The 23,307-nt window shown below is 44.0% G+C and overlaps 1 protein-coding gene across 3 annotated transcripts in view; it reads left to right on the plus strand.

The window, feature by feature from the left end:
- FHOD3 (formin homology 2 domain containing 3) overlaps positions 1-23,307 on the plus strand; it is a 457,851-nt gene that overhangs the window by 428,317 nt on the left and 6,227 nt on the right. For all 3 annotated transcript variants that reach the window (XM_058557016.1, XM_058557014.1, XM_058557015.1), the window contains 3 exons: positions 3,798-3,990; positions 9,154-9,328; positions 16,401-16,562. In XM_058557016.1, coding sequence (XP_058412999.1) covers positions 3,798-3,990; positions 9,154-9,328; positions 16,401-16,562 — 530 coding nt within the window. The remainder of the gene's footprint in view (positions 1-3,797; positions 3,991-9,153; positions 9,329-16,400; positions 16,563-23,307) is intronic.

Here is a 23,307-nt window from a genome sequence, read left to right on the forward strand (position 1 = left end):
TGACCGACTGTCTGGCTGGGTTGCAGTCTGCTCACCCAGCCAAAAATGTAGACAACTCAACAGTTAGTCTCCTAAATATTTGGTCTTCCTGCTAGTCCTCTCGAAGTTGGCTTTGGGAAAGAACAGTGATTTCTGTACCTTAGTGATGGGAAAGGAGAACAGGTTCTCAGAGGGGTGGTGCCATCTGGAACCTCACTAGCCTCTCACATGGACAGGCCAAGATTGGTTCTGCCCGGCCTCTGCTGGTACCTCCTGCTGTGATTGGCAGCTGAAGGGACAAGTCATCAAGTCTGCCCTTCTTCTCCACCCGCCTATCCAGACCCTGCAGCTCTCAGCTCAGCACCCTCCACATTCCTCAGAATCCCCTGTATGCCACCCAGGATCCCACGGGAGCCGGTGAGTCCGGCCAGGCCCTCTCGCTTCCTCACCCACTGGGCTGCCCTTTGTACTCTGCCAGAAGTGCTCTGTTTTGACCTAGGACCACTCTGTCCTGCACGGGGGCCTCCTGGTGGGAAAGGAGTCCATCTTATCTTCAGCATCCCCTTAGCCTCTCAACAGACCTCTCCCCACTCCAGGGCCTCCTTGGGGAGAGGAGATGAGGACACACATCTGGCCACCCACCTTCTTTGCCCCACTCAGTGATAGAGCTAAAGGGACAGGTGTTTCCACCTCTCTTTCCTGTGTGATGAGCCCTCCCTTAGTTACTCCAGTGGGCCTCCTCTTAGTCAAGGAGCAGATAAAAGAACTTAGACAATTCTCTTCAGGCAAAATCTGGCTTTCAGAACTGTTGCCTGGCTAAGAAAATCTTGTTCTGGATGTCCAAATCTGCATATTAACCTTTCCTTTTGCACTGCTGCACTAACAGCCCAATCCTACTCTGTGGATGTGCAAACCACTCTCTTATTCCCTTAGATTCATTAGGCTGCAGTTACACTGTGGCAGGCACTGGAGTGAGGGGGACCAGGTGAGAGGTGGGGAAGAAGGCCTTCCTAGGAGGCATGGAGAACTCAGCAAGAAGCTGGCATTCCAGAGAGAGAGAGACAGGCAGAAGAGAAGTGAACACCCACATTGGCTTCTTGGTGCCCCAATATCCCCCCTCCCCATCCTGGGCCAGACACCCCCTCAATGACACACATGAGGAAGAGAGTGGATGATGGAACAGATCAAAGATGTTTGGCTTGTGCCTCAGGATACTAATGCGGGGAACCAGCCCCTCCATAACCATAAGACTTTCATGTCACATGTTCTGGAAGCTACAAACTCAACTAACAAAAGTCCCTTACATGTTATACTCCCTTAAACTCATACCCCCTTGGTTTTTCTGTAGAAATGCCATGCATGATCTTTTTCCTTTCAAATGTACATCTGAAGCATTTTTCAGATTTGCATTTTACTTGTTTGTTGTTACTCCCTTGTTTGCAAAATATATATTTGAATCATATCTTTAACTTATATGTTAAGTTTGGATCCCTTCTAGATAAAAACAATGTTCTAGAAAGTGGAGGATAAGGAATCTTGGGTTGTACTTACATATAAAAGAAGACCTAGCTGTGGGCTGATTGATTCTCCCCTGGATTCATCTTACATATAGATCTTGAGTAGTGATAAGTGGCAAAATATGTGGTATATTATACTATCCTATCCTAATATATCATATCATCTCATATCTCCAAATATAATGTCAGGTGGTAATAAGAGCCAGGAAGAAAACTTAAGGGTATAAATGCAACAGGGAGTGACAGGAAGGTGCTGTGTTACACAGGATGGTTAGGGAAGACTTCTCTGAGGAGGTGACATTTGGGCAGAGACCTGTGGGATGCGAGAGAGTGATCCATGTGGCTGTCTGTAGTGAAAATGTTCTAGGCATTGGGAACAGTTGGTACTGGACGCTTTGTCAGGGCCTATGGTCCCCCCAGCGGAGTGGCCTCCTCTCCTCTCTTCTCCCCTCCCCTCAGGCCCTGCGGGCTCTCAGCTCAGCTGTGTCCCTCTAGGGTCCCTTACACACATACAGGGGGCCTGAGGCCCTAAAGTGGGCTTATTTAAGGAATCACGAGGAGTCCAGTGTGACTGGGGTCATAGGAGATGAGGTCAGAGAGGTAATGGGGCTGGTTATGCGGTGCCTTGTATGGACATACCCCATATTGTTTATCTACTCATCTGTTGATGGACATTTGGGTTGTTTCCACTTTTTGGCTATTATGAATAATGCTGCTATGAACATTTGTGTAGGTTTTGTGTGGACGCATATTTTCGTTTCTTTGGAGTATATACGCACAGGAGCGAAATTGCTAAGTCATATAGTGACTCTGTGTTTAATTTTTTAGGAAGTGCCAGACCTTTTTCAGAGCAGCTGAACCATTTTATGCTCCCACCAGCACTGTATGAGAGTCACAATTTCTCCACATCCTCACCAACACTTGTTAGTCTGTCTTTTTGATTATAGCCATCCTAGTGAGTGCGAAGTGGTATCTCATTATGGTTTTGATTTGCATACTCCTGATGACTAATAATGATGAGCATCTTCTCATGTGCTTATTGACTAATTGCATATTTTTTTGAGAAATGTCTTTTCAAATCTTTTGTCCATTTTTTATTTGTCTTTTTAGTGTGGAAGTGTAAGATTTCTTTATATGTTCTGGATACAAATCCCTTATCAGACATCTGATTTGCAAATATTTTCTCCCATTGTGTGGGTTGTCCTTTTACTCTTGATAGTGTTCTTTGAAGCACAAAAGTTTTTAATTTAGGTGAAGTCCAATTTATCTTTTTTTTTTGTTGCTTATGTTTTTGGTATCATATCTAAGAAATCGTTGCCTAATCCAAAATCATGAGAATTTACACTTTTTCTTCTAAGAGTTTTATAGTTTTAGCTAGCATTTTTGGTTTCAAATAGCATTTTTTTCAGCCCCCTTTACTTTAAATACACGTTGTATGCTTTACTTTATTATTCTTCACAGGAAGAATAACCTAGTTTCCCTCATTTGAAAACAAATCAAACTCTTATTCAAACTATACAAATTAGAGTGTTCAAAAAACGAAAGTTTTTGTCTACAAAGTGGTATCATTTCTGTAATACTGTTTGTTCTACATAAAAATTTCCCTTTGTCTCCTAGTATCTTCTTTCTCATTTCCTGATAGCTAAAAGTTGGGTACTTATTTGCTTACTTAATTTCTTTTGCAAAATTTTAAGTAAATACAATCCAATAATTTTTAATTTAAAAATTAAATGGCTGAAAATAAATGTATTTTGTGTTGCCTGTTTGATGTTTCATAATTAAGTTAAGATTGTATGTAATATTGCAAGGAAATATTTCACAATATTTACTCAGAGAAAACTTTATAAGCATCTTTTTACAAACGTATTATTCATAACATGTTCATGTCTATTTCAAATATTCATTAAAGCAGGTTCCCAAGGAATTGCTAAGCAACATTTCTTTATTCCTTATTCAATTTTTATGTAATCTAGAAACTGCAATATGTTTCTTAAAATAGTACTTTATCATTTTTCTTATAAAAGTTTTACATATCCATTTTAGGAAAACATTAAAACACAAATAAGCAAAAATAAAAAAGTAATTAATCTCCTGAACTCCTATCATCTATACATAACCTCCATCAATGAGAAAGCGAATTGAACTTGACTTTTGGTTGCATTTTCTCTTGAGAAGACTTCAGCCTCAAAGCCCCAGGAATGAAGAACAGTGTCTTCGGCAGATTGGTTTCTTAATGAAAGTTTTTAGACAATTTTTGTTCCTTAAAACTGAAGTCATTGTCACTATTGTTTGTCGTTGCAGGTTCCATTCTTTTTTGCTCTTTATGGGTCATCCACCTTATGCAATTCGGGAAGTGAATATAAATAAGTTCTGCAGGATCATTAGTGAATTTGCACTGGAGTACCGCACCACCAGGGAGAGGGTTTTGCAGCAGAAACAGAAACGAGCCAACCACAGAGAAAGAAATAAGACCAGAGGGAAGATGATCACTGACGTAAGTTCATGAAATCAGCCTCTTTATGTCACTTATTTTGAAAGTACAATCAACCATAAAACCTCCCCTGAGTTTGGGGGCTGTGCTTTTTCCTTTTTTTGTTTCACTGTGAAAAAAACTTTCTCTTTTAAAAAGTACTCTTAAACTGCTCCTCTACCATTTCTCTGAAAATCTGCTCTGTAATAAACAAGGAACTAGGACATGTAGAATCAAGGATGTGTGGCTGGTGGAGGAACTTATGTTGGTGTGTTGTGTGAGACTGATGACATTAAATGCTTGATTCCATTTTTAACCTCTGTGATGTGGGTAAAACTGGAAGTGAATAAAAAATAGAAAAGATAACACCACTTATCATAGGAAGACAAATGTACTGATTAGGGAATTAATTCAGGATTTTAATCATCATCATGATTCTATATAACCAATCAGTTGACACATGGACCACCCGTTCTAGGCATCTGAATAGAGAAATAATTGATGTGGTTCCTCAAAGATGTAATCTGATGGGCTCTTGGCAGTCCCTTGAGTCAGGGAATATCAGGGTAGGAAGAGAGCCCAGAGGACAGTGAATCCAGGAGTTCCCTATAGTCCTTTGGGGGCCCTGCATACTTACATGCCTCCCCTGCTCCTGGGCTCTTCCCCCATGTCTCCCACCTCAGCCCTGAGCACACCCAGGCCACAGGTGCAGGGGGCATTCAGATGAGAGATGCTTTGCTAGTGGAGGGGGAAGGGATGCGTGAAGATGCCAGAGACAATGACACACAGTGCAGGTGCCTCTTTCTGACGTGCCTTTATGAAACTTATCCCATCTGTCTATGTACTTGAGAAGCACATTGGCTCACCATGATACAGGGAATGGAACAGGTTAAGGATTAAGCCATGGGGAGTGCTATCATCCTGGGGTTACAAGCCTCAACTGAACTCGAGTCAGGCAGATTCTTTGGGGAGGAATAAGATCAATTAAGAAGACCTCCATGAGGCTGCCTTCTGTGCCCAGATGGGTATTTATGTTGTAGGAGAAACAGAGGACACATGGATACTGGTCTCTAAGGGTCCATATTCTTGAGGGGTCTGACCTCCACATGGAGACTGGATGCACTATGTTAGAAAATTTGTTGTAATTTTAAGGCAGTTCTGAGGAGAACCAGGGACTAATCCCCCTCATTATCTGTCTCACCCAGACCCCTCATTCCCTTGGAATTTTCTGGACCCTGAGAGAGTACTCAGATCACTTTTCCTACATCAAGGACCCTTCCTACAGCCCCCTGGCAGTTCTGGATGCCAGTTCCATCAGCTAAGAGTCTTCTGTCTCCTTTCCTGAAATCTGGGTTCAATAGAATCTTTAGCCTCCTGGAGGACAGCAATCAGGAAGCAAACTGAATCCACTTGGGCAAACTATGGCCCACATTTCATTCCAAAGTATTATTTTTAAAAGTTTAAATGGATGATTACTTATTTTTGTGGAAATGAAACACTTTGGAGGGTGAAAAATACAAGCCCAATATGCTTATAGTTATGAAAACACATCCAAATTTCTTGCCAAATTCTTGAGATTTTTTACAAATCCCACTAATTTTTAAATTCTGTCCTTCTCTGAAAACATTCAGCTTTCCTATTTATAAACAGGGGTAAATTTTTCCAGAGTTTGATTCAAAAATATTTAAATTTTCATTAAAATCTGGACAGTACGGGCTTCTTCAGTGTCCCTCCTCAATGTAGTCCCTGTTTTTAATGGTCAAAGGGGCATCATTTGTGTAGAAAGATTGCCATCTGCTGGAACATTAGGATATTGTCACTTAAAGTGTCCAGCTTCCAGTTTTCCCAACTCTCAATTAAATGCCCATTGTGTGCCCAGCACAGCACTGGGCACCGAGGAGGATGTGAGTGCAGTAAAAGACAAGCTTATACCCCAAGGATGTTATGATCTGGTTAGAAAATAACATATACACACTTAAACCACTGGAAACAGAACCAGGCAATAGATTGAGTCCCTGATCATTAGAGCTGGAAGTGATTTTTAGGGAAAACTATATAGTAAGTCATTTTTAATATAGATGATGGATAAAGTAAGGATGGAACTGGTAACAATTAAACAGAGATGGTTTTAGAAAAACCATTATTTTCCAAACACAGAGAAGTCTGGGTAAAATCTGGAGACCGCACATTTGTAGAGTCAGCTCCGTATCTGCTCTTGTGTGCCAGTCCCTCCTCCTCTTGCTCTGTTTCTGAAATGCAGTAGGCCCCCTTTCTTGTAATCTAGGGGTCTTCCCAGGTAAGAGTCAGTGAGAAACTAAGTACTTCCTTGTCCTTGTGTCCTGAACCAGTTCTAGACAAAATGGTGACATAGACAAGGCAGCACCAGGCAACCATGGATGGCCCTCTCTGCCGTCGCCATACCCTAGATGGGCTGTGAGAACTCAGGATTCCATCCCAGGACTCCCACATTGGAGGGCGCTGGTAATCCTGGGTGAGGCCATTAACCTCTCTCAACCCCAGCATCCTCGTCTATGAAAAGGGAATGAAAGTTACTTTGGGGGATATTGAGAAGGCTAGAAATTTTGTATATGCAGCACCTTGCACATGTGCTAATTACTGAAAAAAAAATGCCAACCATACTGGTTAAATAAACAAGCTCTAAGATTAAAAAAAAAATAGCACAAGGGGACTGTCATCTCTTGTCACAGTGCCACTTGGCTGGCGGCAGTGTGGGACATGATGAACTGGAAGCATTTTGTCATTTCAGCTCCTAAAAGTTTAGTCATTTCTCAAAAACCTTGTGTCTGATTTGCTGGTCTGGCCTTGTAACCTCAGTGGAAAGACTTACATTGAATGTGTGTTTAATTTAAAATCAAGAGATGGACATGACTTTCACCCTCAATTTATTTTTAGAAAAGGGATATTTTGTTTAAAGTTTCTTAAAGAAGTTTATCTGGTGATAGTTAAAAGTAGGGCATGTCAGTTCAGACAGCCTCCATGAGGGACAGGTGAGATTTTAAAAAGAACTTACTTTCACGTTTCTAAGGAGACAGCAATATGACCCATTCGGCCTGGGCAGTTGTTCCACTTGCCCTGTCTGGCCCGTGTGTGGAAGGATTCATGGAGACCCAGACCCAGTAGCCTGGGCGGAGGGGGTGGGGGTCCAGCACTCTGGATGAGAGGCGGGATGACAGCTGACAGGTGGAGCCAGGCAGATGGAGGCCAGTCCACTTACTGAAGCAGATGCTGGTGTGTTCTGTAGGACGTGGCCAGCCAAGTGGCAGGGCACAGAGTTGAGAGTGACATCTGTAGTGGACAGAGAGCCAGGTAAGCTGGTTATCAGCTCCATGAGTGGCCTCAGGAGATTGGCCTGGAGCTCCACAAGTCCCTCCTTACTTTGGTCAGGACTGGTCTTGGGGTTCATGGAGGGAGTGTCCAGACAAGGGCAGGAGGGCTATGCAGACAGGTCCTGGCAGCTCCCAAATTAGGAGGGTGTACCCCGGTTGTGGTGACCAATTTCTTTATTTGAAATTTTACATGACATTGGAGTGATCTTGTCTTTGCTGACTCTGTGCCTTCTAAGAATCCCTTCTGTCTTTTCCATCCTGTCCTGTCCTCTCGGGTAGACTGATGAAGAGGATGAAATTGAGGTACGACTGTTTATAAACATGAAGAATGCGCATTGACCTTCCCAGGCGTGCCATAGAATCTAACCTAACAAAAGCAGCATGAATCGTTAGCACCATTCAGTGCTTTAAACCATGCATGGACGTTTCTGGGTGGTTTCTGTGTGATCACTAACCTCCCTACACGGGTTCTCATCATGCTGTATGTGCCAGGGACTGAAGGGTTAACTGCCTTTTCCAGGCTGTCCTTGAGTTCCAGGCCCTGTCAAGTGCGACAGGTTTAGCAGATCTCTCTCTACTGCTGGAAAAGTGGACGGAGAATTTTCCCTCCAGCCCCCTGTTTGAGCCTTTGGCAACTCAAGTTTGAGAACTGGACTCTGGAATAACCACGTAAAGAGCCCTAAAACCAAAAAGGAAGTGGGGCAGCGGCTAAGAACTAGGCCAGATCAGCGGTCACCAGCCATGGGCAGCCTCTGACTTGTGCCCAGTTTCCTTGATTGGCATCCACTGGATCTGGTGGGATCAGTGTGTGAGGGGTGGAATGGCAAGGGCTCCTCCTCCTGGCCCTGGTGCAGATGCAAGAACCAGAGACCAAGTCGGGCCGATTGGCCCTGGAAGATGAGGAGGGAACAGTGCAGATAGTACAAGCCACAGACGTGTCCTGGGCTCTGTCACCATGGCCGAGAAACTGGATGAAAAGAGGAAGTCAGGAAGCTATGGAGCTGCTCTTTGCAAACGTTAATCTAACTGACTTTCTATTTTTCATCCAGGTGTTTGGCATTGTCTATATATGGCCTGATGTTTTAGCATACCTCTTGTAAAACATATGCCATGACCCTTTGTTCAATCAAAATTAGAGAATATGTGCATGTAATACTTAAAACAACTACATTTTTGACACAACCAGAAGTAGTGAGTGTTGCCAAACTCAGTTTCAGCGTGAATTTCTGTGTCATGTTCTGATCTGGGCCCTGAAATGAATCCTCTTGGGGCCTTTAGCAAGTCACTTAATCTTGGAGGGCCTCAGTTTCCTTCTCTGTAAAGTGAGGAGGGACTAGATCTGGAAAAATCCTTCCCAGCTCTTAACATTGTATGATTCTGTGACTGAATCTCACTTCTAAAATTCTATCATCATAAGTGATACATACAACAAATTTAACTGTTTTCTGACACTAAATTTTAAAACACACTCAGTACATTTGATTGACAAGGCATATTTCAATTCTCATATCAGGGCTTTAGTGTTAGAAACAGATTTGGTTTCTGAATTCTTCCAAGAGATGATGTCAGTCACCCCTAGCAGGCCCCCACCAAGAGAATCTGTGGTGAGCTCAGAGACCTGCTGTAATGGAGGGATGGGTGTGGTCCTTCTGGGACCTGGGCTTTTCTTCTGATAAGAGAACTTCCTGTATACACAGATGTTCTGTCATTAGTTCATTGACAACCTCAGTCACTGCCATAACTAATATGTCCGCAGAATGTACACGAACAAAACAGAGAGACAGACAGGGAAGAGAAGGTTTTCCTCACCCCGCGCCCTAACCCCTCTTTGGTCTTACAGTCCGGCAAGTTCTCTGGCAGTTCTCCACCGCCTCCAAGCCAGCCACAGGGCCTGAGCTACGCTGAGGACGCCGCTGAGCACGAGAACATGAAGGCAGTGCTGAAAACCTCGTCCCCCGCCGTGGAGGACGCCACCCCGGTGCTTGGCGTCCGCACACGCAGCCGAGCAAGCCGAGGTAACTCCTGGCCTGGGCAGGGTGTATCTTCCCAGGTTGGCCACCCTGGGGGGGTCTGGTCCCCATCACAGGGTACAGATTACTGTGCCCAGGAAGTGGCTGCTAAGGGCCGTCAACTCCCCAGGACGTTCAGTGCTGATGTAATCACATACTTCCCTTCAATAGCTTCATCTCAAAAACAAACACTCCCAAAAGTTTAGCTTAGTTCACACTAGAGGAATTATTACTATGAATGCATCCTCATAAGTTAAAGCGGGGGTCCTCAAACTATGGCCCCCGGGCCACATTCGGCCGGCCGCTTGTGGAACACAGCCACACTTATTGGTTTAGTGTTGTCGATGATGCTTTTGCACTGCAGTGTCAGGGGTGAGTGGTTGTGACAGAGACTGCAGGGACCCAAGAGCCTAAAGTTTTTACTACCTGGCCCTGTATGGAAAAAGTTTGCTGACCCTTGAATTAAAGCACCTTTTTGCCTTTTTAAATCCTTAGAGGCAGAGAGGAAACTAAAACTTCAAGATGGTAAAGACAGATAAGAGTTTCCAGATTTGTTTCATAACTTGGAAGGGAATTTTTAATTTTAATTAAGAACTGAGATGCATTTTCATCTGAGAATGCTTACTGCTGTCCCCCCATCTAGTCTGACACCACGTTAACCTTTCCTTAGTTTCCTCACAGTTTGCAGGATGAAGCCCACACTATACACGCTGTCGTTTGAGGCCTCCTGTGGTCTGGTCCTAGCCCGTCTCCCAGACTTGGCTGTCACTCATCCCGATTGTGGGCACCACGCTCCTGTGCACACCCTGTGTCTCCCTGAGCCCCTGCTGTCACTCATGCTGTCCTCTTTTCGTCTGCCTATCCAGTCCCCATTGGATTCACCTCCAGAGTCTATCTCCTCCACACTCCCCGCTTCGCAGGGCCACTCCTCCTCCACACTCCTGAGACCCCAGATTAGGCCTTCTAAAGATTATAAGCTTTATATCTTACTGAACTCCTGGAGGACGGGCTTTCTCCTCTTGGTGTTTGCTTAGCACACAGCTAGAAGGAACCATATAATTTATTGTCCAAACTGGGATGCTTTGGAGTTGAAGAGATTCCAGTAGTAATTATACTGGGACAATAAGTAAAACAGAACGTGACAGGTAAACTGGATTCTTGGTTACTGTACACATCACAGAAACTCAGTAACAAATGATTGCTTGCAGCCCATCAGGCATCTTCCTAGGCTCTCGTGAACATTCAGGCTCACAAGATGACAGACAGGCAGCCAGAGGGTAGAGGGTTGTGATCTGGAGAAACCCCTGAGAAGACCCGTCACTGAGTTCTAACTGGATTTGCTGACTGACCAGTGATTTTGGAATTTTACTTCCAAAAATAATGATGGTAATGATAACTTCAACATAAAAGAAAAAACAAATGCAGTTCAAAGTTTTCTTCAGAAGTGGGTCACATGGTGCACATGGTTTCTTGGAGCTTCTTGTGAACCAAAGGGCTACACGCTGCCATCCAAGGAGGAGTCCTGAAAGGGCCTCAGGCAGTGTTCTAGATCCCTAAGGTTTACATGGCATTTCCAAGTGGGGCTGCACTTCAGGCTCTTTTATAAAATTACCGAATGGTTTTTTTACTTTGTGTGAGTACACTATCACTGACTCTAGTTCCCTTGTCTTCTACTTAATGTTGGACTTTGGTCTTTACCCTTTAACAGGGTTTTTACTTTGATATGCAGCTAGGAATATGCCAGAAGAAGGGCTACCTCCCCCCACCGTCGCCCCAGTGTTATCCTGAGACACAGGTGATAAGTAGAAAAGTAATACCTCCTACTACAATCTTGATTCCCAAACTGTACTCCAAATACTTGCATGTATTATTATTACATCAAAGAATCGAAGACTAGGTTCTTTGAGATGTGGTCTTTCCAAGCTCTCTCACTTCTAGGTCGTTTTGGATGTGGAATTAGGAGAAGAAAACAAGTTAATATGATTTGGCAAAGAAAAGGCAGCCTTTTGGTAACCAACAGCAGACAGACACAGCTGTGAAGAACCACTGAGCACTTTACATGGTATATTCTGATCGTCTGGTTTTCTACATGTTAGGAAGGGTGCCCTCTTCTTGGCCAGTCCTGTCTATAAAAGGCCTCCATTTCTCAGAAAAGCCAAGAAGTGACAGGAGAGAAAGAGTATAAACAAGAAAGAATTTAAGAGGAGAGAAGAAAGTGAGGGAGGGTCAGAAGGTGAAGAAAATATCATTAAATGCTGAAGAGTAGAGGCTGTCAGTCTAGATGAAGCATAAAACAAGGATAAGAATAAATAGCACAGCTTTGCATTGTTGAGGGTGTGGGGAGAGAAATCACTGGTGCCCAAAAAGGCCTAAGACATCCCGTGTATGAGTCTGTCTGTGCCCGGCAGCTCTTGCAGGTTTTGTGTGCTAGGCTAAACGTGGCCACCAGGAGATCCAGGTCAGCATTAATGCCTGCACTGTGGTGACCCCAGCCATCAAGAGTCTTGAGCCCCTGTACTTTAGTGGATGCAAGGGTAGTGCAATGAAAGCCATCTTGGAAGACGGAGTCCAGGATCTCTAGTGGAACATAACAAATTGTGCTAATTTTAAAAGAGAAAATATACATCTGTTCCTGACTGGAAAGGACAGCGAGAAAAAGATGTTGCTGGGTTTGTACAATATGGGTTCATTTTCACTAACTGATGAAAGAGATTAGAAAGGAAAGCCGTTCAGTTTCTCTACACATTCAAGAGACTTCTGCTTCCAGATGGCATGTAGTAGGGAGTGGCAAGCCACCACTCCTGCTACAACTACTAGAAAAAAAAAAATGACAAAAACTTTCTTTTAAAAGACATCAGAGAATTGTGAAAGGAAACAGAACTAGATAAACTAGAATTCTAGGTGAGCTGAGAGTGCCTCTCTAGGAGCATTTGCCAAGTCTGGGCACAGGCTGAGAACTGGACTTGCCATGGGCAGGGTGACTCTAATAGTAAAGAGATCCAGCAGAACTTCTTTTGTGTGTGTGTGTGTGTGTGTGTGTGTGTATGTGTGTGTGAGGAAGATCAGCCCTGAGCTAACATCCATACCAATCCTCCTCCTTTTGCTGAGGAAGACCAGCCCTGAGCTAACATTTATTGCCAATCCTCCTCCTTTTTTACCTTTTTCTCCCCAAAGCCCCAGTATGTCATAGTTGCACATCCTTCTAGTTACTGTATGCGGGATGCCACCTCAGCATGGCTGGACAAGTGGTGTGTCGGTACGTGCTCGGGATCTGAACCTGGGCCACCCGTAGCAGAGCGCACGCAGTTAACCACTAAGCCACGAGGCCAGCCCCCTCCAGCAGAACTTCTAATGGCCATGTGAGCTGGCATAACAGATTGGAACTAGAGGAGCTCCAAACACAATTTTCTCCGTGAGACATTTGCCAAGTGCTAGGGCAGCAAGGAGGATGGGGAGGCTGGGTCAGAAAGGCTGAAGGAAATCTCCAGCAGTCTTGAGGTTCTGAGCAAACAAAGGTAAGCTAGTTAAGCATCTTCAACAAATACATACAGATATTTAAAGACTGGTGTACTGATTCTCAACTAAAACTGCTATTTGGCCTCGACCCCACTCAGTACTTCAATGTATCTGCTTAACAGACAAGGGTGAAGACTGGGGGAAAATGACACTGACTTCAGTTTCTGCATTCTTTTATACACCAAGTCCAGTGCATAGTCAAAATTATGAGCCAAGAGAAGAACATGAAAATATGACCAATAAGAGGAGAAGTAGACAATAGCAGCAGATCCACAGGTGATACAGATGTTGAAATTTACAGTCAAGGTTTAACCATTATAAATGTTAAAGAAACTAAAGGAGAATATAGACAAATTGATTAAAAAAAGGTAGATAATTTCAACAGAGAATTGAAATTAATTTTTTAAAAAATCAAATGGACATTCTAGAACTGCAAAAGAACATATCTGAAATAATGAACTCATTGGATGGGTTTAACAGTGAACTGATCCCAGCAAAAGAGAGAATTAATGAATTCAAACACAGGTACTAGCAAATGTACAAACTGAAGCATAGTGAAAAAAGATGGAAAGAGCAGAACAAAATGTAAGAGATATGTGAGACATAGTCAAATGGTCTAATATATGTGTAACTGGAGTACCAGAAGGAGAAGATGAGTAAGAAGCAATAATTAGAGAGACAGTGGCTATGAATTTCCCAAAGCCAATGATATATATCAACCCACATATTTAAGAAACATAGCAAATTCAAGGAGGTTAAATACAAAGAAAACCATACTTTGGCATACCATAGGCAAACTGCTGGGAATCAAAGATAGAGATGAAATCTTTGAAACAGCCAGAGAGAAAAGATACATTACTTTCTAAGGAAAGCAGTAACAATGATGGCTCACTGTTAACAGAAACTATGGAAGTCAGAAGAAAGTGGAATGATATCTTTAAACTGCCAAAAAGAAAAGCTTCTAACCTAGAAGTCTATACCCAGGGAAATTCTTTCAGAAATGAAGACAAACATTTATTAAATTATATTACAAATGTTCCCAGTTATAACTTGCACTGCTCCAGAACTAATTTTCTTTTACATTTTATTTGATGCATTAAAATAATATAATATCTATTTTGATACAATTATTTTCCTTTAGACTATTTCAAGTTAGATTTTTCAGGGAAAAAATAAATTACAGTGTTTTTTTTCAAACTAAAATTTACATATTTTAAAAAATGAAGTCAAAATGAAGTGATATAGTCTATAATGCTTTATCCCCTCCACCAAGTCTCAGTATATATAAATGTCTTGCTAACACTTGGGAGACTGTGGTGACTCAAATAGCCCCTTGGGGTCTGTAGAAGGTATAAGCGATGTTCCCCTGATGGCTATATGTGTTGCAAAGTTTCCAGGAACAGAAACATATACATGACCAGGAAAAATGGGCATAAACAGTGATCAGGCAATGAGGACAGTAACCAGGGGGAGTGGGATGCAAAAGCAGACTGAGGAATGAGGTCGTGAGAGAAGGACATCATCTCAAAATTCGGTCTGGCAATCCTGGACATATAGCAACATATTCCTTTTAAGCATCTCCTGACAACTTACGGTGAAAGCAGACTCCCCAGGGCTGTGTAAGATGGGAAGTATAGGTAATTCTCAGTGGGAAGGTCAGATGATGCATTCATTCCTGGCTCATCCTGAGAAAATTATATTATATTATGAGCTAAGACAATTGATTGAGCTTTGTGTGTTTCTGGAAGGGTAGTCTGGCATTTGAAAATGAGACACAGAATTATAAATCAATAGGTAAAAGGGAAAACAGGAAATTTCTGGGCAAAACACAATTGCTCTATTGATCTGTCTGTGCTGAGGAGGCCGTTGTTCAGAGGATCTGCAGAGTCCTCATCTGAAAACTGTGCCACTCTGAGGCCTCTTGCCTCCGATTGGAGCACCTGGACCATCCTGAGACTGGAGAGCAATTCAGCAGCAATTTCAAAAAGTCGTTTCTGAGAAGAACATATTTTTAAAGGATTTTATGATGCTGAAAAAACTAGTCTTCTGATGGGAGCAAGTAGATCAAGTTCCCTTGGGTATAAGCAGGAAAAGTAAAATTTACTGATTTTGTATATGCCAGCACCATAGGTATGCCCCCATTCATAAAACAAAACAAATTTTTTAAATGATGTCAACAACAACCATAACAAAAACCTTGTCATTGAAAACATCATTGTCCCAGGCCACAGGTCTCAAATACAAGCAGGTGACAGATCGCCTGGAATCCTGGTACTCCTTTTGCAAAGTTTGAATTATTTATGTATTTAATTCAGTCATATGAATTTTACTAGCAGAAATTATGACTAAATTATAGTGTATTACATATTTGCAGTAGAATTTCAACCACAAACACGTGTCCATGAAAACCACAGTCTACTGAACCGTGATCGGCTATTCCCAACTATTTCCATCAATATCCAAACACCAAAAGCTTGGAAAAATTAGTATGAGAGAAGAACTCATCTACTAACGTGTTTTTGCCCTGTGGTTTGGGAAAAGCTGACTGTTGTTCAGCTTCAGCTAGCCCTTAGGCTCAGGGTACCCATGTTCCATAGACATACAGTTTGAGAATACTCATGTACAAGCTTGGAAGTTGTATGTTTATTACAAAGGAAAGTGTAGGTAGAGGAAATTCACAATTTTGAGTGCATTGCACATTGTTTTCTTACAGAAGCATATTTCTCATCTTACAGAAGAGATTTCACAAGGAAGTCAATCAATCACAAAGGCACAGTTCTGGATACGTTAAAGTAGCATTCATTTCTAACTGTTTAATATGACTGTGGTATTTTCTTCTCGCTTGTCTATATGCAGATGCTTTTATGCCAGACCTGGACTGTCTTAACATGTAATTGTTTATAAACATATTTTTTCTGGTCAGAGAGCAGATGAATGTACCAAAGAAAATTTCGTATTAGCTCCCCCCTTGCTGATTGAAGAGGGTAATCCTGTTATGATTTTCCAAATGATTTTCTAGGTTATCCAAAGATAAACTATATGTTACAGAATCCATTGATTTTTATTTAACTGATTGGGAAGTTAGGGTTGGTTGACCTTCGCTAGGCACATACAACCATAGGTAGAGAGCTGACTTAACAAATGTCTCTGGACGTTACTGGATACATCACTGGATATCTGGGATATCTGTGATGTGCACAGCAGTGTGAGGAGTCTGCCCTCCTGTGATCACAGGACCTGGCAACACATCCAGGCATTGAAAGTTCAAGGACAATGAGAGACAAGAACACAGCTGTGTTACAGGGTAGTATGATATAAGTGCCCCAACCACGGATTTGTGGGAGTTCAGAGCTTGGAGGGTGATGGTCACAGGTCACAGCCATGCCCCTGCAGTGGCAATGGGTGAGCACTCCAGATCTGTCAGGCTCAAGCTCTAACTCTGGCCTCTGCTCTGATCGTTGCTGACAGAGCTCTGCTGTTGGAGGAGCAGTGTGGTGGTATTTTCTTTGGCGTTTTCCCTCTCTCTCAGTATGTTGCACTCTCTGGTTGTTTAATTCTTCAGGATCCACTAGTTCATGGACTATGGGAACAGATGACTCGCCTAACGTCACGGATGATGCGGCTGATGAGATCATGGACCGCATTGTCAAGTCGGCCACCCAAGTGCCCAGTCAGCGAGTGGTGCCACGGGAGAGAAAGCGCTCCCGGGCCAACCGGAAGTCTTGTAAGTGCTTTGGAGTTAGGGTGAAGGACTCACCCTGCAGGGATCTGCCCTCCCGTTCTATGACCTGGGAAGGGCAGAGACTCAGAGGCCAGCTGCAGTGAATTGTCAGTGGTGCCTGGAGGGCCCACCTGTCTTTGTCAACAAGAGGTTTCATGCTTGACAATCAGTGTTGGCCATTATGGAGGAAGGACACTGCAGCCACCTGTCCAGTGTATTTGCCATTTCTGGCCAAGCTTCCCTTGATTCACACTTTGTCCCCAGGAAGGTCTGAAAGGCCCTTAAATGCCTCTGGTGGGCAGGGGTGGGCGCAATGGGGCCCATTGCTAAGTACTGCCCCAGATGCTTTGCTGAGGCCATATTTCTGCCTCGCACCCAGCATCAGGGCCCACTTCTGGGCTGGAGACTGGTTCCCCCAGGGCTTCACTACTGCCCAGAAACATGTTGAAGGTGAAAACCAAGGGTATTGGGTGATTTTATGATCATTAAGATGCTTAAAATATTTAATGTTAGGCTAGGTTGACCAGTTTTTTTCTTATCTTACCAAATAGAGGATTCAACTAAATCAAAAGTGACTGATTTTCCTGTTTAGTCTGAGCCTATGACCTGCTCCTGCCCACTGAATGACGGGTGTGGAGTTGCCTCTGTAGGCGCCATGCTGACTCTCACAAGGACCACTCTCTGTAGAGAAGCAGGGTTCTCTGACTCCTTTGACATCTGCCTGGATTCACTGTGGCCCTTGCATGTTTCAGAAGAGAGCTCAGTCCCCAAGCTCTGGCCTGCTGCCGGTCACTAAAGAGACAGCTTGAGTCTCCACTGGCTCTGTCTCCAGGAATAAGGGATGGTGATGAGGACAGGGCTTTATGATCTTTCACAAGAAGGAAGCCTGGTTGCCTCTTCAAGTCCTGGCTCCCAAAAGTGAAAGGAGAGTGACCCCAAGTAGGCAGGAGTTCAGTAAGAATTCAAACTCAGAGCCCTCCCAAGGGGTGCCACCCTAGAGATTCACACAGGAGGTGATTGGAGTTTGGTCTCCATGTGCTGGACCCCATGGTTCTGTTTGACCCATTGACGCACTTGTTTCCAGGGTAAAGAACACTAAATCAAATTGTTGCAGACTATCGGACCCTGCTCCTTTTATATCATCTGCTTTAGTTTCTGATAGGAATGTTTTTTCTGGAAAGGAAAGTAACACTTGACAACTCCACCAGAGAGAAGCAGTTTCTCAAACCATGAAATTTGGGGGGCAGGAGAGGGGATACAATTCTCATTCAGTAAGATGGTGGCTGAGAGTCTGTTTTTGCCATGCTCCTAGATGAGTTCAATGCTGATGCGCCTTGGTACACACTTTGAGTAACTTCTTCAGCTTCTTCTCAACCGTGGCTGCACATTAGAACCTTCTGCAGAGCTTTAAAATTTTCAGGTGTCTGGGCTGCACCCAGGCCAACTACTTCAGAGCCCCTAAGGTCTGGGTCCCTTCAAGAATATATTTGTGGGCTCCAACATCAATATTAAAGATCTTTACATTTATTTTTTCCAGCATTTTACTATTTCCTAGTGCTGCTATGAATTCTTTGCCAGTCTCCTTGTGTACCCATGTAAGAACTTGGCTATGTAAGAACTTGCTACTCAAAGTTGGTCCTCAGACAATATGGTCGTCTCCTGGAGGCTGGTTTGAAATGTGGATTCATGGGTCCCACCCCAGGGCAGTTGATTCAGAATCTACCTTTAATAAGATCCCTAGGTGACTCACATGCACAATGAGGTGGAGCAGCCCTGGGGTATGAGGCCAGGAGTGGAAATGGAGGGTCCTCAGGTGTCCACATCCTTGGTGGCAAACTCTTCTCCAAAGGGGTGGGGCTAATCCATTCTTTCTACACTGTGTGCTGAATCTCAGTTGCTTCAGGCCAAGGAATTACTTCCCTTTTTGCCTTTCTGAAGGGTGTGAAATAGTACTTCCTCGTGGTTTTAACTTATATGTCTCTGTACACTAGGAAGGTTGAGCCTCTTCACATTTGCATCTCTTCTTTTGTGTATGACTTGTCCATATCACTTGCCTGTTTTTCTCTTACTCTTTTTCATGATAAGAAATCTATTTCTTAAATAGCTTTTTAAAATGAAACTTGTGAAAGGCTTTTTGAGGTCTTCAGTAGACTGTCTTCCATAATTGCCCTTTATTGCCCTCCTATTAGTTATTTCCATAAACTGGTAATCAAATGGCAGAAACCTTGCACCAGTTAACTCCTGGTCTTCCTGCAATGGGCAACCTCAGTGCAAGAATTGCCACTGGGAGGAGGTGGGAGAAGCATGGGGGTAGGTCAGACTAAGGGAGAGGGGTAGAGAAAGGATGGCAGGCCAGGGAGAACCCTCACAGAAGGTGGGCAGGGTTGGGCCAGGAACCTCAGAAATGGAAACTGCATGAGACAGTGGTCTGGATGGTCCCCAGAGGCCCAGGGTATATGCTCCTCCTACAGGTTACATGTCTGTGTTGGCAAAGAGCTTTGGCCTTGCCCTCTGATCTGGAGAGAACCAGATTCTTAGAGAGATACATAATGTCACTGGGAACATTAACATGGTCATGACTAATTTTCCTCTTAATCTAACTAGAGAGATATTTTGCCTGTTTTTGTGGTTGACATAAAATAATTTCCTGTGGTATCGTTTCCATTCCATTTTTATGCAAAACAGCCGTATATTCTTTTTATTTAGCCAAACACATTTTATCTTGTGATGCAGTTACTACAACAAGTACAGCACTGCATGTATGTGTTTATCTGTAACAGGTTTAATTTATTAGTAATGGCACCATCAACAGAAATTTAAGATGGGGGAATTTACTTTGATTTCTGTTCTGAAGGGATGATAAAGTCCAGCTTTTCACAAGAAGTTAAAGGAATACGAAAAAACCAATTTGCAAAATCGACATGAAGTTTCATGGTTTGGGCCTCACCCTGAAACAATGCAGTAATTGATTTGATTGTTAATGGTGGCGATGAGGCAAGTGGATATGAATAACCAACATATTTGGGCTAGAACTCTTTTGGCTAAAGACAATAATAGTCTAGCTATTGCGGGAAATCAAACAGATTCCATCCTGTAACCTAGAAATTTATGACCTGCAAGCCACTTGAGAATCCTCTGAGATAATTAAATGTCTGTTTTGGTCTTCGATGCTGGTGGCTAGGCCTACACATGCCAAATGTCCTGCTAAAGCCTCAAATGTGCTGCCAGTTGGGACATGCCGAGGACATCTTAATCGATTTGCAGGTTCCCGTAGAATAGTTGTGCTTTTCCAGCTGGTGCCATCAGGGTCTCATTAAGTAAAATGTTTCATATTTTATTTGTCCAGTTGATTTCTAGGCTGTGAAATGGTTGATCCAATGCACCTCATGTGCTCCCCCAGATTCCAGCCAAGGCTCCCCACTTGGATGGTGGATTTGGCCAGGGGAGAGCATTCTCCGAGCTCTTTGTCTTTTTCTTATTTTGGTTTCTCTTCTCATCATATTGGGGCAGGTATTGTGTCCCAGGGCTGTTTGTTCTCTTAGGCCTCCTGGATGTTGGCCTTCCCTAGAGAACTCGGAAGCTGACCAGAATTTGAGGTATTCTTACCAGTCTGATTCAGCAGGATGGGCCCTGGTGGCTGGGGAGGACAGGGGCCCCCTCCCCCATATTACTTTTTCTTGGACCCATCTTTGGAAGAGGGTCTCTGTCCAGCTGACTGCCTGAGTGTGGCCACTAGCCCAGACTGTCACGGAACAGAGTGGAGATTAGGGACTCAGTCTGCCTTTTCTCTTTTCTCAAGGGAACCCAGGTCTTGTTACGGTTGGGAGAGGCTGGATGCCCCTTTTCCTGCTGCGTTTCCCTCCAAGGGGGCGTCTGGGCCCCACTTGTGATGTGACCATGGAGTTTTGGGCTCAGGGCTATATTTCTATCAAGATGTGATTACTTTGATGTGATCTATAAGTAACCAACCAATGTCTTAGTTAGTTAAGAACGTAAGGTTGGTCACCCTTACAAGAACAGTTTCTCAGTGGGAAGAGCCGGAAGTCCGATGCCAGGGACTGCTGGGAAAGGAAGGAAGAATCTGATTGACGCCCTGCCTCTCATCCCTCACACCACGACTTCCTCCTCCTTGTGCGTCTCATGGAGCTTCAACTTTCATCTCGAAGGGCATGTGACATATTTCACGTTGATTTAACTAGAATCTTATTTCTTTTACAGAATACTGAGTGATGTAGCTATGCTATTGTTAAGTAGAATTGCATGGAGAAAAAGGATGATGGAATCTGAAAAATTATTGAATCTGTTTTAGGGAAAACAGGAGATATGCCTCACAAAATATTAGATTCAGCTCTGGATCTGGTCAGTACACAACTTAGTTCAGTTGTCTCTACTTTTCCAAAGTGGTATTTGATAATATCCAGGAATTTTCCCACTAATCGCATTAAGAAAAATTTCCCTGCATTTTATTTAAATAATTCTTCCCTCCTTACTGTGAACCAATTTTATATTCTTTTTGAGGGCAAGCTAACAATGGCAATAGGCAGAGGCTTTACAGCTAGTGCTTTTGGGATACAGTAAAAGATGTTAGTGGAAAGGACCAAAGTTTCTCAATCAAACTTGCATCTTCTCAACAACAGCATCATTACTATTTACTCAGCACCTGATTATTCTTAGAGCTCATTAAAGCTGGACTGAACCCTCCTCTAAAGATGGCTGAGGGTGCTGACCCATGTGTCCAGGACACAGGACAGGAGGATAAATAGAACAAGTCCAAGACAGAACTGAAAATCTCTGCCCTAAACCTGGGTGGAGAGTCGCTGCATTTTTGAGGCCAGCTCGAGGGCTCATGCCTCTTGGGAGGAGTGGCACCATCAGTGCCCCCTCCGGGCTACAGGCTTAGAGTGACCAGAACAGGATAGAGCTGACAGTGGCTCTCTGATTCACTGGGGCCTACTTTAAGCCTGTGGTGGGTTTCAAGACCTTTTCCCTTGAAAAGGAAGACAGGGAAGTGAGGAAGGCATTTGCAGCCTCTGCTCTGCATTGGGAGGGTCTTGGAGGCAGGGGTGGATGGACACAGGAAAGGGACTTTGAAGGGGGTGCAGGAAGTGGGATGGGGACCACAATTAGAGTCTGGGAACCAGGGAGAGAAATGAGGCCCAAATAAGAGCAGATGTTATCAGAACTACAAACAGACCCCAAATCATCCAGGCCCTGGAGGTGGGTCCAAAACAAGGGTATACAGGTCTTGCACCTGAGCCTATGGGGGCGAGAGCAGCCCTGTGCTCCAGAGCAGGGCTGGACCAGAGGCCAGGACTCTGATGTGGCAAGAAGCTCACGTAGAAGCCTCATGGTTAGAGAGGCCATGCAGGAAGTTTGGAAGTGTTTCACTGCACTGAATGACTCTCGTTGTTTCGTTTTCAGACAAATCACCCTCTCAAACTAGGAACTAGCACATTGAAAGAGGAGGCTGGCCTGTGTGTCCTCCACCATGTCTGTCTGTGTGCCAGGCACCCATTTGGCCCAGAGTGGAGGTTCAAGGGGAGGGAGGATCATTAAAAAGAGGAATCCAAGAATCTGTCCTTCCTGCCTCTGAGAGCTGTTCTGAAGGCAAAGCAGAGGGTTCCCATAAGGGTGCTTTGGGAAGTGCCAAACACCTTACCCACAGGAGGTTATGGTATTTCATTGCCTTTGCTGCCAAGTTCAAATGGAATAGATTTCCACGCTGGGGAATTTACACCTTCATACGACAGAGGAGGAGACTGGTCCCTCATAAATTACTTAGCCTCACTGAGCCTCAGTCTTCTTAGTTTCAATGAGGGCAGCAGTGCCAGCCTCCCAGGGTGGTTGTGGGGGTTAAGTGAGGCATGTAGGACAGGTTCCCACCACCCTCCCTCCCTTCCAGGCTCTGTCACACTGCTGCCCAAGGGAGCTGGTGGGAATGAAGCTGCCTGCAGATGCTTAGAGGCTGCCGTGTTGAAGTCACAGAGAGCCTGTGTACAGAAACCACACCTACCCAGTCGTCCCTCTGCCACCATCACCCACCTCACTCCCCACCCACCACTGTCCACCTCACTTGGCCTGCTACAATTTGTAGACCAGACCCATCTTCACCTCTCTTTTTACCCGAGGATGCTGGTTTAATGGGCTTGCACGTGTGCACCGAAGGCTGGGTTGTCAGCATGGTATTTGTCTAGCATTGTTGTGACATCCCAGATGGAGAACTGATGAGTTGGACTTCATCTGGAAAGGGGGAAGGCAGTTCTGTCCTGCCTAGGACTTGAAGTAATGCTGACAACTCTGAGTCTGTGGATCCTGAGCCACCCTTCCTTCTTATCTGTAGCCTTCTCCAAGTTTATGTCTGTTCTCCCAGAAAAGAGTGGAGAGAACTTGTTTCACTTCTTTCCTCCCAGGCCAAACTCCACCTTCCCTCTTCCTTCATCCATAACATGACTCACATGAGGCAGTCTGCTTTTGCATTTTAACTGATTGCTTTCTGTCAGTGCCTACCTAGGTACCAAAGAGATTATTGAGGAGCACTGGGTGGGAATGTAGCCACAGATGTAGGAGGGAAGCGTGGTAGGGCTCTGCAGAACCAAGACCATGGCCAGATCAGTGGCTATAGAAAGCATCTGACACCATAAGTATATCTAAGAGCCATCTCAGCATGAGTGAACTTAATTATGAGTTACGCAGAACTCGGAGACTTCAATCCTCTCACCACAAAGGCCATCGCCTTCCTGAGGGCCTG

Source organism: Diceros bicornis, chromosome 16, assembly GCF_020826845.1.
Source record: "Diceros bicornis minor isolate mBicDic1 chromosome 16, mDicBic1.mat.cur, whole genome shotgun sequence".
NCBI lineage: Eukaryota > Metazoa > Chordata > Mammalia > Perissodactyla > Rhinocerotidae > Diceros > Diceros bicornis.